The sequence below is a fragment of the Heptranchias perlo genome, chromosome 5, assembly GCF_035084215.1.
Source record: "Heptranchias perlo isolate sHepPer1 chromosome 5, sHepPer1.hap1, whole genome shotgun sequence".
In the NCBI taxonomy this organism is placed as follows: Eukaryota; Metazoa; Chordata; class Chondrichthyes; order Hexanchiformes; family Hexanchidae; genus Heptranchias; species Heptranchias perlo.
This window is the reverse complement of record NC_090329.1, coordinates 56,656,650-56,671,856: the sequence shown is the minus strand read 5'-3', so window position 1 is coordinate 56,671,856 and position 15,207 is coordinate 56,656,650. Positions and strand designations below refer to the sequence as shown.

The 15,207-nt window shown below is 41.3% G+C and overlaps 1 protein-coding gene across 1 annotated transcript in view; it reads right to left on the bottom strand.

Moving 5' to 3' along the window:
- rab10 (RAB10, member RAS oncogene family) overlaps nucleotides 1-14,562 on the bottom strand; it is a 45,778-nt gene extending 31,216 nt beyond the window's left edge. Inside the window, exon 1 of the mRNA XM_067984428.1 lies at nucleotides 14,098-14,562. Within this exon, the coding sequence (XP_067840529.1) occupies nucleotides 14,098-14,224 (127 nt within the window). The 5' untranslated portion in view covers nucleotides 14,225-14,562. The remainder of the gene's footprint in view (nucleotides 1-14,097) is intronic.
- Between the last annotated feature and the right edge of the window lie 645 nt (nucleotides 14,563-15,207).

Below are 15,207 nucleotides of genomic sequence, written 5' to 3'. Positions count from 1 at the left end.
AGGCTGGATGAAATCTCCCAAGGTAAGGTGGGCAAGGCCCCAGATGGATTTGAAAGAATAAGAATTTTGAACTGAACCTGCTGGGGGCATGGGGGACTAGAAGCTTCAAGACAGACGACTAGTGCACAAGACTGTGTGTGGGTGAAGCTGTAGGTTGTGGTGTTTTGAATGGGTTCTAATTTGTGACAGGGGATTGGTGCAAGGAGGTTGACCAGGAATGAGAACGAAGTCAAGCTTTGGTGTAAAGGAGTCCCAGATGAAGGTGGTTGGTGACAGAGGCAGGGGGGGGGGGGGGGAGGTATCAGAAACACTCATTCCAAGGAGGTGGAAGAAAATGATTTGAGAAACAAATCATGTGTGGGGAAGAAAGCAGAGCTCACAGTCCAGTTCCATAACCTCCTGATTCAGCCAGGTGGTGGTAGCCAGGGAATGGATGGAGTCAAAGCCAGAAGCATATAAATGCAAGTGAAAGGCAAGGAAATGGCTACCGTTTTTCTGATATCAAACTGAAAGAAATAGTGCCCATTCAAGCTCTTGATGTCAGATAGTTGCTACACTCTCCAACTGCCTATCTTTAGATTAAAAGGAGGCAGAAAGGTAGAGCATCTCAGGAAAAGCAACGCAGATGCACCATTAACTTCAACCTATTGCACCAGTATGAATTTCCCATATGAGCCATGCACCGTGGCCACCAATTGACAGAATGCAATATGGGCCTGTGTCCACTTAGAACTGAAGTGAAACTGCGTAAGTATTTCATGTCGTACTCTCTGAGGCAGCAGAGAAGACGTCGTTCCACAAGTCTGGGTTGGATTCAAAAATCAATATACTGACCTCACTGCATCACTTGGTCCCATACTAAAATATATATAGCAAACAATCTTTGACTGGATTTAGTGCAGAATCTGACCACCTCTCAGCTCCTCAGGGCACACAATGACTTGCTGACTCAGTAACTGAACACATGCTCAACCAATTCATTCAGCGTTTGCCAGTTCATCCCACATGCCACACACAATGCTTTATTATGAAGTTTTCAAAGGATCTTTCAGCCATTGGATGTAATGTGATCTTAGGGATGAAATTAGTTATATTTTAAATGCTTGCATCTGAACAGAAATGAGCACATTGAAAAAAAGTTATTTCCTGAAGTACTTAAGGAATGTTAGTCCTGTCAGACTGAGCTTGAAAGAATTAAACATCCTGCTCCACAAATATTTTTCATGAACAAATGTGTCAACTAGCTTAAAGCACAGAAAAACATGTAAAATATGGGAACAGCGATTCATTTTAAAAACTCTCAGGATTGCTCAATGTCTTTTGCATGCATGCACATTGTTACAATTTAACATTAATAGATGAAACGGTTCATCTAAACATGTATAATGGGAATTTCCAACACAAAGACTTCCTTATCACATTTAGTTGCATGCCTCCCACCACTTCCATCTTCCAGCTCCAAATTCCATGGCCGCCTCAGGCTACTTACTTGGCACACGACTCCATCTCTGGCCAACTCCTGACTTTTCCCAGGTCCCCATTCCCCCACCTGCTTAAGCCACATTCCAAAAGCTGATTCCTGGCCTTAACCAGGAATTGGTGTTTGAAGTGTAAAGATGGAATCCCCCGAAATGCTTCCCCACAATAGTGGGAAAGAGCTTATTTTCAGAAATATTTTTTCCAGCTTAATCAGTCGTGCCCAAAAGTCAAGGGGAAAACCCTTCAAAGAATCCTACCCCCGCACTTCAAAAGCCCTGCCCCCGTTAAGAACAAGCTTTTGAAATACAGGAAAAGAATTCCCTTAAAGACATGCCCACAACCTCAGGGAAACCCATTCTTTAGACTGGAAGATGTCCCCAAGCAGGAGACTGGAAGGGAAATTGAATAATTCCACTCTGCCTCCTGTCCAAAAGGACATGTCCCTGTGTGTCTCAATCTCGTGATCTCCCTTGTACCACATCACAAATATCTATTGATTCATGGCCTTTGTTCTTTCCACCTCCCTTCAACCACATCCCACTCCAGGTTACATGATTTCCAACTGCCATCCTGCATTTGCCACCAGAAAATGTGACCAGTGGCTAAGATCCCTCCCCCACCTGCAGCCCAAAAGTGTGTGTGCGCGCAAGAAGAGGAAAAGGGGTAGAAGGGACCAAAGTCAAACGAAGTCACCACTCCCGATTGCTTTCTGCTAGAAAATAAATCTGTCCGTACACTATCACGCTCAGTTAAGACAGTGGAGTAATCTGCCATTCACTTTCTGCACTCACATGATGAACGGTCACTTCGACAATTCAATACATCAGGAGAGGAGGAAAGAAAGAGATGTTTTTTCAAGTTAATACATAAAATTTAGCATATTAAAAAAGGGTAAAATGCACGAATGGGAGAAGGAAGTGAGCTGAAGTAAATTAAGTTAAAATCATTGGTACAATATAGGGTAATCTGGCATTTATTACTGCAATATTAGCCACAGATCATGCAAGTACTATTTTATTTGCAAACTAATTGTTACCAATCAAGCAACTTCTATTATAAACAGATGTGGATATCAAATTGAAGTCCAGCACTCAAATTGAACAACTGCTTCATGGAGAATAAAGAAAACAAAGCTCGGCCAAGTTAACAGCAAGAAAATAAAGCAAGCAAAATCAAAAACATTTCACAAAACATGATTCGTCATTTTTTTTGGTTTTCTTAAGGCACAGTCTCAGACCAAACAAATAATTTTTGCTTCAGTATTTGTCTTTGTGACCTCTCACCCAAAGATCACTTCCCTGAAACAGAACAGGTTTCTTCCTGATTAAGATGCAGACACATTCAACTAGAAGTTGGGTTATCCAACGATACACAAGAAAATGGACACGTTGCTAGCAAAGAGAATCATAGAAAGGTTACAGCACGGAAAGAGGCCATTCGGCCCATCGAGTCCACACCGGCTCAATGCAAGAGCAATCCAGCTCATCCCACTTCCCCGCCCTTTTCCTGCAGTTTTTTTCCTTTCAATTACTTATCCAGTTCCCTTTTGAAAGCCATGATTGAATCTGCCTCCACCACCCCCTTGGGCAGTGCATTCCAGATCCTAACCACTCGCTGTGTAAAAAAGTTTTTCCTCATGTCACCTTTGGTTCTTTTGCCAATCACCTTAAATCTATGTCCTCTGGTCCTTGACCCTTCTGTCAATGGGAACAGTTTCTCTCCACCTAACTCTGGCGAGACCCTCCATGATTTTGAATACCTCTATCAAGTCTCCTCTCAACCTTCTCTGTTCCAAGGAGAACAATCCCAGCTTCTCCAGTCTACCCATGTAACTCAAGACCCTAGAGTCATTCTAGTAAATATCTTCTGCACCCTCTAAGGCCTTCACATCTTTCCTAAAGTGCAGTGCCCAGAACTGGACACAATACTCCAGTTGTAGCCAAACCAGTGTTTTATAAAGGTTCATCATAACTTCCTTGCTTTTGTACTTATGCCTCTATTGAAAAAGCACAGAATCCTGTATGTTTTTTAAACAAGTTCTCAACTTGCCCTGCCACCTTCAACGATTTGTGCACATAAACCCCCAGATCTCTCTGTTCCTGTACCCCTTTTAGAATTGTGCCCTCCAGTTTATATTGGCTCTCCTCTTTCTTCCTACCAAAATGTATCACTTCGCATTTTTCTACGTTGAATTTCATCCGCCACGTGTCCACCCATGCCACCAGCCTGTCTATACCCTCGAAGTCTATCAGTAACCTCCTCACTGTTTACTACCCTTTCAAGTTTTGTGTCATCTGCAAATTTTGAAATTGTGCCCTGTGCACCCAAGTCATTAATATATAAAGAAAAGCATTGGTCCCAGCACTGATCCCTGGGGAACACCACTGTACATCTCCCTCCAGTCTGAGAAACAACCATTCACCACTTCTCACATGTTTCCTGTCCCTCAGCCAATTCTGTATCCATGTTGCTACTGCCCCCTTTATTCCATGTGCTGCAATCTTAATAAGCCTACCATGTGGCACTTTATCAAGCGCCTTTTGAAAGTCCATAAACACCATATCAACTGCATTGCCCTCATCAAAAAACTGTCAGGTTATTTTAAACACGACTTGCCTTTAACAAATCTGTGCTGGCTTTCCCTAATCAATCCACATTCATCCAAGTGACTTAATTCTCTCCCAGATTATCTTTTCGAAAAGTTCCCCCACCACTGAGGTTAAACTGACTGGCCTATAGTTGCTGGGTTTATCCTTACACCCTTTTTTGAACAAGGGTGAAACATTTGCAATTTTCCAAAGAGCTTGAATTTTATTTCACTGGACCTCAAGTGATTTCAAATTAATGAATTAAGTAATCAAATAACCATCTTGATTCTAATCAAAAAACAAAAAAATGTTTCCAATATAAAAAACATGGGATTCCAAATATGCAAGATCTTCAGATCCATCCAGATAATAGTTACATACTCATCTTAGCGACAAACAACTAGTGTCTTTAATGTTAAAAAAAATCCCAATGCACTCTTAATTGGGGAGGGGGAAGAAAGGAAATGCAAATAGATAATAAATATCAAGCCAAAGAAGGGGATTTGGAGTTACCAAAAACTTGATCATAAAGATGGAGGAGGCAAAGGTGGAGAAAATAACAGCTTGTATTTATATAGCACCTCTCATAGAAAAATATCCCATGGCCTTCCACAGAATTGCAATAGATATGAGAGGGGTGAATAAAATCTTGGTCAAAGAGCTGGTTTTAACTAGGATCTTAAAAGTGAGGGGGAAAGGTTTCGGGAGATAATTCCAGAACATAGGCCCGAGACAGTTGAAATCACAGGCGTCAATGATGGGGTGAAGGGAGTGTGGGGGGTACACAAGAGGCCAGATTTTGAGAGACGCAGATCTCAGTGTTGCAAGGCTGTTGGAGGTTACTGAGATTGACCGGAGCAAAGCTGCAGAGGGGTTTTTACACTAGGATGAGAATTGTCAACCTGAGGCGTTGAGGAACTGGGAGCCAGTGAGCAGAGGTGAATGGCGAGCAGAACATGGTGCATGTTAGGATACAGGAAGCAGAATTTTGGATGAGCTGAAGTTTATGGAGAGTGGCCGGCTGAGAGAGCACTGGAATAGTCAAGTCTGGGAGGTGACAAAGGCATAGGCGAGGGTTTTAGCACAAACGGGCAATGTTGTGGAGGTGGAAGTTGGCAGACTTGGTGATGGAGACAATATGGTGTCTTACTCTCAGTTCGGGGTCAAATATGACACTATGGTCGCCAACAGTCGGCTTCAACCCGAGAGTGCCCTCGCAGGGGTGTGGAATAGGTGGCAACGGTAGAGTGTTTGTGGCAGGGGGCAAACATTATGACTTCAGTGGTCTTACCATTTAACTGAAGGAAATTGCGGCTCATCCATGACTAGATATCAGACAAGCAGATTGACAACACAGGGACAGTGGAGAGTTGAGAGGGATGGTCGAGAGGTAGCGCTGGGTGTTCTCTGTGTACATAAGGAACCTGACGCTATGTCTTTGGATGATGTTGCCAAGAGGCAGCATGTTGACGAAGAGGAAGCCAAGGACTGATACTTGGGAAGCCCCAGAGGCGGTAAGAGAAGTCATTGCTGGAGATCCTCTGGCTATAATTGGATAGGTTAGAGTGGGACCAAGTGAGGAAAGTCCCATTCAGCTGGACAACAGAAAATCGTGTGGCCAACCGCATCAAAGGCTGCAGAGAGGCTCACCTCCTAACCTCTAAAATCCTATCCGCTATCCACAAGGCTCAAGGCAGAAGTGTGCTTAGATACTCAACTTTCCTGCTTGGGTATAGCCACAACATTCAAGAAGATGGCATCACTGGGTCAATAGCCAGGAATTCCCTGCCTAACACCTTGTGGAAGCATCATCGCCATAACGAGTGCAATTGTTAAAGGCTCATCACTAACTTTTCAGGGTAACTAAGGAGAGACAATAAATGCAGCCTTGCCAGCATCATCTACATCCAAAGAAAAAGGGAATAAATGTCATGTTCCATTTGGAAAGCCAAGATCCAGTAACCTGTTATAATTTTTTGCAGAATGATAGAGTACCTTAGAAATGAAAAAAAATTGAAATTTTGCTTTTTTGGAAATAAAAATCCATTTACATTGAACTGTCACAAAACATGGTGTACACATTAAATCAGCAACAGCTAATCGTTCAGCACCAAATTCCATTCTTGGTATTAAAAAAGCTAAATTTGGTGTTATTTAGTCAACTCAGGGCAGTGGCAAACTAATTGGATTCTGGTACATTTATTGCAGCTTTGTTATCTCATTGCTGGTGAGTCATTAAAACCAGCAAATTCTCCAGTTGTGCTACACCAACCAATGCAGTGTCAGGAACACTGGTCAGATGAGAGCACGCAAGAGAACATGTGTGCATAGCACCTTATGTCCTCAAGTGCTTTACAACTGATGGATTATGTTTTCAAGTGCAATCACTTATGTAGGCAAAGTAGCTACACACTTACACTGTCTCTCATGTGGCTCTGAATTTAGGGAAAGCAAAGCTTGACACATGATTCTATACATTAATGTAGCTCTGCCCAGCAAACTGATTGAGTGAAGTAACTTTCCAATAGAAATTTCACCAATGGAAATTTAAGGCACTTAAGTCAGCCACCCAAGTTCCTCTTGAACTCGTCAGTTTAAAAAGTAGACACTGCACCAGCTGTAGCCAATGCACAGCACTTGAGGTGTGAGACCACATTTGTAATGCAGTCTTACTACAAATGTCAAATGACTGTCAGAAATTAGCAACTTTCACTGCATGTTGTACATCACCCATGTACGATGTATCATGCCAAACACGATAACTCAAAAGTCCAAGAGGTGAGTTCTCCATGGTGTCCTGGCCAATATTTATCCTCCAGCCAATATGTCAAACAGATTATCTGGTCACTGCTGTTTGTGGAACTTTGCAGTGTGCAAGTTGGCTGCCTCATCTCCTACATTACACCAATGACTACACTTCAAAAAAAGCTACTTGCTTGTCTGTATAGTGTTTTGGGAAGTCCTGAGGTCATAAAAAGCTTCATATAAATGCAAGTCTTTCTCTCAAGTGAAGGCAGTAATTACATGGTTTTAAATTTGGCAATGTTATACGACACAAGGTAACATACATTTTAATATAGTTTAAGGGTGTAAAGTAATGCTTTCAGGACAACCATATACCCAGTATGAGTGGCAACAAAATATTGTTTGTATAGAAAAAAATTGGGGCAAAAAATCCACGACAAGTTTGTGGAATATACAGTACTTAACATGTGCAATGTGCCATATTTCAGTGCTTCCACAGAAATACCCGAGCGAAATTCTCATTTTATCCATGTGTTTTCTAGGTATTAAAACAGTTGCATTATTCAAGCGATTATTTCAATAATGAAGTTAGGGTAAAGTCTAACACCCTAAAAACTGAAAATTGGTGCAACACATTCATACACAGTAAATATTTATATTGCCAATGGCAAAACCGTGATAGAATCGTACAGCACAGAAGGTAGTCATTCAGCCCATCGTGCCTCTTCTGGCTCTTTGAAAGAGCTGTCCAATTAGTCCCACTCCCCTGCTCTTTCCCCACAGCCCTGCAATTTTTTCCTTTTTAACAATATCCAATTCCCTATCTATTTGTTTTTAAACCAGCCTGTGATACCGTATTACCAATTAGAATTATGAAATGAAATATGCAGTCTGCAATTACCTACTGAAGAGTAATGACAATACATAAACACTAATTACACAATCATGGATTGATAATGTCCTGATTTGTTTTATTTCAACTCTGGTAAAAGAAATTCTCACTGGTTATCAAAACAGTTGTTAAAGCACAGTGGAGAAAGATCAAGCTCCAAGAACACAGTCACCTGCATCAATAAAACTAACCATAAACATCCTAAACCTGCTCAACATTGTGACCTCCATTCCAGCACCAAATAAGCTCAATGATCAATTAAGAAACAACTCATTTATATTACACCTTTAATTCTCTCAGGACATCCAAAAATGCTTTACCAACTTGCTCACAAATTCCCACAGTGTGCAGATAAGTGACTGGTTAATCCGTTTCGGCAGTATTGGTTGAGATATAAATGTTAGCCAGGACACTGAGAACTCCCTGCTCATCTTTGATGAGTGCCAAGAAATCTAGCATCTAAGATTTAACATCTCATCTGAAAAAGACAACACCTCCAACCATGCAGCTCTCCTTCAGTGGTGCATTGAAGTGTTGGCCTAGATTATGTGCTGAAATCCTGAAGTGGGGGCTTCAACCATAACCTCCTGACAGTTGAGTGCACTGCCACTGAGCCAAGATGACTTGTAAACTGATCAATAATAGTTCTTTTCCTCCACTTAGCAGGTAAAACATTTCAAAATGGATGAAATGAGTGGATTTAAATATGGACTTCTTGGGAAAAAAGCCTTGAAATTTAAATCAGATATGCAGCATAAAATTAAAAAATCCATTGAAATTTACAAACATACAAGTGACACTGACTACAGTGAAGTGTATTTACTGAAATATTCTATATGCAACAAGCACTAGTCAAAATAGCCTGTTACTATACCTGGTCAGTTGCAATTGGTATTCGTTAGGTATTCTACTATGATAGATTATAAACAATCTTAACAGTATTTTGTCTGGACAAGGAATAATTAAAAAAAAGTACATCATACATCACAATTTCATTGTCAATAGACAATTGAAAACCAATTTCCCAAACTTTCCCAATATGAAATGTAAAACCATTTTAAGCTTCCAATTTTAAAATTGGAAGCTATGTCATACAAGTTCTGGATGCAACTTAAAAAGGAGTACCACCTTCAAAATTTGACAAAAGTTATCAGGGCTCCAAGTAAGATCAAAATTACAGCATGACAATGATATGAAGAAAAAAAATTTCACTGCATTAAGGGAAATTTTGCATTACAAACTAACTCTCGGACTTTCCAGTGACTTAACAAGGTGATTTTCCAAATTGCATTAAGATGAGCTCCAACTCACCCATAACAAAATTATCCAATCTTTTGGTACTTCAAGACTTGACTTCTCAAATACACTCCACCAGCCTCAAAAGCTCTTCCCTATTCAAGGTGACAAACTTCCAACATCTCCCTGGCTTCCAATGAAACTCAAAGTCTTAAATCATCTTCACAAATTCCTTCACGGTCTTGCCCCACCCCACATCCTCAAGTCCTGTATTCTAGCCTAGAATCCTACAGTCATCCTACTCTGGGCACTTCTGCATTTCTTACTCATCAGCCAGACATTCAGGTCCCACCTTTCAGAACTCCCTCCCTGAAACTTACTGGCCTCACTACTTCTCCACTCATTTATAAAAGCCTCCTCAAAATCTTGGACTGTGCTTTGTCAACTCTCCAATTTATCAGACAAATTTATCCTGCAAAGTGTATCAAGATGTTGTATTGCATTATTAAATATAAATTTAGAATATAAACATGGGAAAGCAAATAGCACATTGGCCTTTATTGCAAGGGGGCTGGAGTACAAGGGTAAGGAAGTCTTACTACAGTTGTACAGGGCTTTAGTGAAGCCTCACCTGGAGTACGGCGTAGAGTCTGTGTCTCCTTATCTAAGGAAGGATATACTTGCCTTAGAGGCGATACAACGAAGGCTCACTCGATTAATTTGAGGGATGAGAGGGTTGTCCTATGAGGAGAGGTTGAGTAGAATGGGCCAATATTCTCTGGAGTTTAGAAGAATGAGAGGTGATCTCAATGAAAAAGGATTATGAGGGGGCTTGACAGGGTAGATGCTGAGAAGTTCTTTCCCCTGGCTAGAGAGTCTAGAACGAGTTGGCATAGTTGCAGGATAAGGGGGCGGCCATTCAAGACTGAGATGAGGAGGAATTTCTTCACGCAAAGGATTGTGAATCTTTGGAATCCTCTACCCCAGAGAGCTGTGGATGCTGAGTCATTAAATATATTCAAGGCTGAGATGGTAGATTTTTGGACTCAAGGGGAATCAAGGGACATGGGGATTGGGCGGGAAAGTAGAATTGAGGTCGAAGATCAGCCTAGATATGATTGAATGGCAGAGCATGCTCGAGGAGCTGTTTCGCATACACCTATTTCTTGCGTTCTTAAATTATTTCCTACCCAACATTGACTGACATTTCAAATTAAGTGCACTTAACTTCCATGATAGAGCCTGACAACACATGGGTTTGACAATTAAATCACAGATCAGAATTTACAGCTTAATTATGCAGATATACATTTTGCATAAATCTTGATCATCCCAACTTTCAACATCTATATTCAAACAGTGCCAACGTAACCAGAAAATGCAGCTGATCTAAATGAAATTACATCTGACATCTTCAGACCCATACCAGCTTTCACCAAATCTTGCCCATATCACAGTAAATGACTGCAGCCCTCACAAACTAATGTACTGATTATGCTTGTACAATTGAAAAAATTAAACATGAAAAACACATAACTGCAGGAATTCTTGTCTGGAATATGTATGCCCTCAATGACATTTTATAATGTAACCAGTGACACCAAACTAGAGTAAGTCACTACCAACTTCCTTTAAAATGTTCACTCATGAGGCAATGGGGAGCCCGTAGAATAACAGTCAGAGGGTGTAAAAAACATGTTACATCAAAATGTTATGCTTCAGGCGAAGACCAAAAGATACAGGAGTCGGCCATTCGGCCCCTCGAGCCTGCTCCGACATTCAATGAGATCATGGCTGATCTGATTTTTACCTCAACTCCACTTTCCCGCCTTTGCCCCATATCCTTTGACTCCCTTGCTGATCAAAAGTTTGTCTAATTCAGCCTTGAATGTATTCAATGACTCAGCCTCCACAGCTTTTTGGAGTAAAGAATTCCAAAGATTCACGACCCTCTGGGAGAAGAAATTCCTCATTTCCGTCTTAAACGGGCGACCCCTTAAGCAAAACAGGATGGCATTAACTAAAATCATGAGCAGTCATCATAAACAAATTTGTCATTCCAGTTTCAGACAGTCTTCCCTGAAGACTTCACTATAAGCACATCAGTGGTGATTTGAAAGACCAAAGCTAACAGTATTTGGTTAAAAAACTCAACATCCAAATAATCCAACTTTTCAGGGTACTTCCCTGGCACAAGTCACACACTTACGCGTAAAATAGCTAAAGCTAGTTTGAACATCTGACACCTTGTCTTACTCTCAAATTAGTTTTAAGTAATTTTCTGAATTAACTTCAATACCATTTAATACCTCACATGCTTCCTCCATAAACCATCTCAGTCTCTTCCCTTCATGCAGCAAAGTACAAGTTTTTCCCGAGTATTCCTCAAAACTCAAACGAGCAATCAACTTTGCAGCTATTTTCTGGAATGCTTCCAGTGCTTCAATGTCTCTTGTGCCTCAGTGACCAGCAGTAGACTAGTGAATTACACAGTTTGAGTGTAACATCCACTCACTGTTTTGGGTATGTAATTAAGCATTCTACCTGCTTTGCATCCAGAATGTGTATCCAAGCTTCAAGGTCTATGCACGGTTAGATGGGGGGGGTGTTGAGACAGTGAAAGAGAAACAAGGCCGCTGATGATCCTATTTGACATCTGTATCAATGATATTCTGGGTAGTATCGTAAGAACAGGATCAAGGTGTACGCAGTATTCTACCCCCCTCAAATATTGCTGTTGTACTCACCTGGACACAGTGTGCCCCACTTGCCAACTGAACAATGGGCCAAGCAGTGGGAAATGGTGGCAATAGCCAGGAATAGTATGGTAGTATTACACCCACTTAAAAAGGCAATTCAACGATACAGGTTGAACGATACAAGGGATATCTGCCCAAATTACTGATTCACATCAGTACCTGGGGGCTCCAGTAAATACCAACTTGAACTTAAATATACTTTGCAAGAATGGGGCAAAACAATGCTCTGGACTTCCTAGTCTCTCCAATTAAAGCGAAGTCTCAATGTGAGTTTGTCTTGCAACCAATAAAAAACATCTAACAGCTGTCCTTTATGATTCCTAGGTATGAAATAGAACAGGTTCCTTCAGCACATGCACAAGATCCACAATCAAGCTGTGAAGTGGATTTATGGCAGAAAGTGCAAGCATTAAGTACTCCAGTCCAGAAGAGTCTGGATTAAGCAGCTGGATCATTTTGCTACTCCTGGTACTTGCTATTTGCCTAGTGCTTAAACACACTTGTCTACCATCCAACTAGTGACAATTTCTTCAGGGACACAGAAGGAGAGGGTACTAAATTTTTATGGTTGAATTAGCTTCAAGATGACATACTAGATGATGGTAGACAATTTGCATTTATATAGCACCTTTAACATAGTAAAACATCCCAAGGGACTTCACAGGAGCGTTACCAGGCAAAATTTAACACTGAGCCACGAGAAGATATTAGGACAGACGACCAAAGGCTTGGTCAAAGAGGCAGGGTTTGAGGAGCGTCTTAAAAGGAAGTAGAGGGGTTCAGGAAAGGAATTCCGGAGCTTAGGGTGGAGACAGCTGAAAGCATAGCCACCAATGGAGATGCGCAGGAAATCAGGTACCCATGAGGCACCAGAATTGGACGAATGCAGACTTCTGAGGTTTGTAAGGCTGGAGGAAGTTAGAGATAGGGAGGGGCAAGGCCATGGAGGGATTTGAACACAAGGATGAGAATTTTAAATTTTGAACAAAGTCAATCCTCTGAAACAAACTGAGCCAGGAAGGGTCACATTACTCCAAGGGATTGTTAACAAGTGACAAGCACATTTACTGATGGGCCTGGAGCATACCCAACACTGAGGCTGTTCCCACTGAGCTCCTGATAACCTTGCAATCAATGCTTTAATAGACAAGGTGGCCCTAGCCAAAGGAAATTCAATGTCTTGAGCTGGTAAACTGAACTGTTTAATGCTGTTAATTACAGCACTCATTTGGGGGCATTAAGTTCTGGCTTGTGCCAACCTGCACCCAAGTTCTGTGGGCTTAGATAAGTAGGGCATGTCCCTTTCAAGGGTGTGCACATCTCAGTTAAACAGAAACTCCTTACGTGGATTTCTCACTAATTTGATTTAAATATTCTTACAAATGGTTATGGCACACAACACCCAGCAAACCAAAAAAATGCATTGATTGCCACAAAATTTTAAACACAAACCAAAGGACTAAACGGTGAAGAAAAATTTAAAATTGAAATGATACATCAGTATCTCACATGTGGACTGACCTCACCTACAACCAAATTCACAAATGAACTATGGTAACTGGCATTTGAATTGTACCCCATAGCATTCTTTACTTCCTCTGATTAGACCATGTTAGGAAACTGTAACAAGTTAAAATTAAGTGTTCATTTTTAAATATAAACTATATTGGCATGAACTGCAGTGTTTATAACATGAAATTCTCAACACTCTCAATGAAATTAATATTTATATTCAGAGATTAAATCTCCAGATGTACTACTACACCTAACATTTAATAACTCATTTACTGTCAAAAGCTGCCCTGTTCCAAGATAAATCCCCTAAGCTAATTTGAGAACTTTATAAACTAACTTGATTTTTAAAAACAAAGCATTACTTTTTTTATTAAATATAACCACATAGTGGAAACAAGCAAAGACGTTTCAAGTGAGGAACTCTAACAGCCTCTACAGCTTTTTCCATCAGATCCCAGGACAGCATTAACCAAAAAGTAGCAAGTTTAAAAAAACAAAGAACTTGGTTTCAAAATGAAACTTGGGCTCAAAACAATTCCAATTATATAGCATAAAACACATCTTGATAAAGCATAAGGTACAAAAATGCTCCAAATGTCACTTCCACGTACATAAACCTCCACATCTTAATTTAATATCCTCCAATCATGACAAAACAGAAATTAAAGAGGGATACTACACACACTAATCAGTTAAAAATGTAACACTCCCCCTGGCCGAGGTTGTATTACATTACAATGGGCAGCCCTGTTACTTGGAAGACTAGAATAAGGGCGAAGGCCCAACCTCTCTCCTCCGACCGCCGCCCACAACCTTCCCCCAGTTAACTAAGAAAAATGGACCAGAAGTGACCGCACTCGCGATCTCCCAAACACTCACTTACCTATAGTAGAAATAAAAGTGGTGTTAAAGGCGTCATCCGAGAACCTGAAGAGGACGCAGGTTTTCCCCACCCCAGAATCTCCAATCAGCAGCAGCTTGAACAGTAAATCGTAGGTTTTCTTCGCCATAATCTCTCTTCACTCGCTCGCTCGGTTGTTAACTGGTGCGAGGAGAGTTCTTTTTTTTTAAAAAAAAGGAACAAAATGGCGCCTCTCTCTCTCCCTCCCTCACTTTAATAACGTTCCGTCCGCAACAAGTTACACGCCATGAATTTCCATTTATCTGCCGGTTTAAAAGAAAAACACACCGTCCCTTCTTTAAACTTTCTTTTCTCTCTTTTTAACTTCGCAAAGACATTCAGGGACCGCAGAGGAAATTTCATTCAACGTCGACGTCAATGCATCGCTGACCTCCCCCTCTCACACGGCCCGACCCTACCGTTTGACGCGCGGCCCCACCGCGCTTAGTGTCGCCGGAAGTCCCGCCCCCCCCTCCCGACACCGTGCTCTGATTGGGTCTCTCCGGCCCAGGCCGCAACCGAGCTGAGGTGCGACCGCCGACGTCACTCTGTCAATCATCCAGCCCCGCTGAGTTGGGTTCGGCCGTTCCTTGTCCCTGATTGTCGGAACAGATGATGTCATTAGGGGTGTGAGTACGCATGCGCAGCTTCTCCACGCCCAATACAAACGATAGAATACAGCGAGTGAAGGGGAATGAATGGTTGGTCGGTCCTGGGAATCTTTGTGATTTTGATTTTTTTTTTCTTTCCTTGTCTCGGTCTCTGATCCAGAACTTCACCTGGCCAGCAACAACTTCCTGACTGCATTGAAGTCAACCGTCGGCCAATATTTTAATAACTTCGCTTTTGTGAAATACTTGCAATCGTTAGTAAACCCAGTCCAAACGCAGACAATTGCCCCGGTTCCTGTTTATTACTTGAAAGAGTTCATGTTTGAAATTTATGGAACTATTACATTTTATTTGAAGTGTAATGGTAACTCTTCAATTCTGAGACTGTTTATTAAAATATGTATTTTCAAATCGATATCATCAAAATTTTGCAGTTGGCTCCTGTCCGACATTTCAGTGGGGTATGGGGCAGTGTCCATAA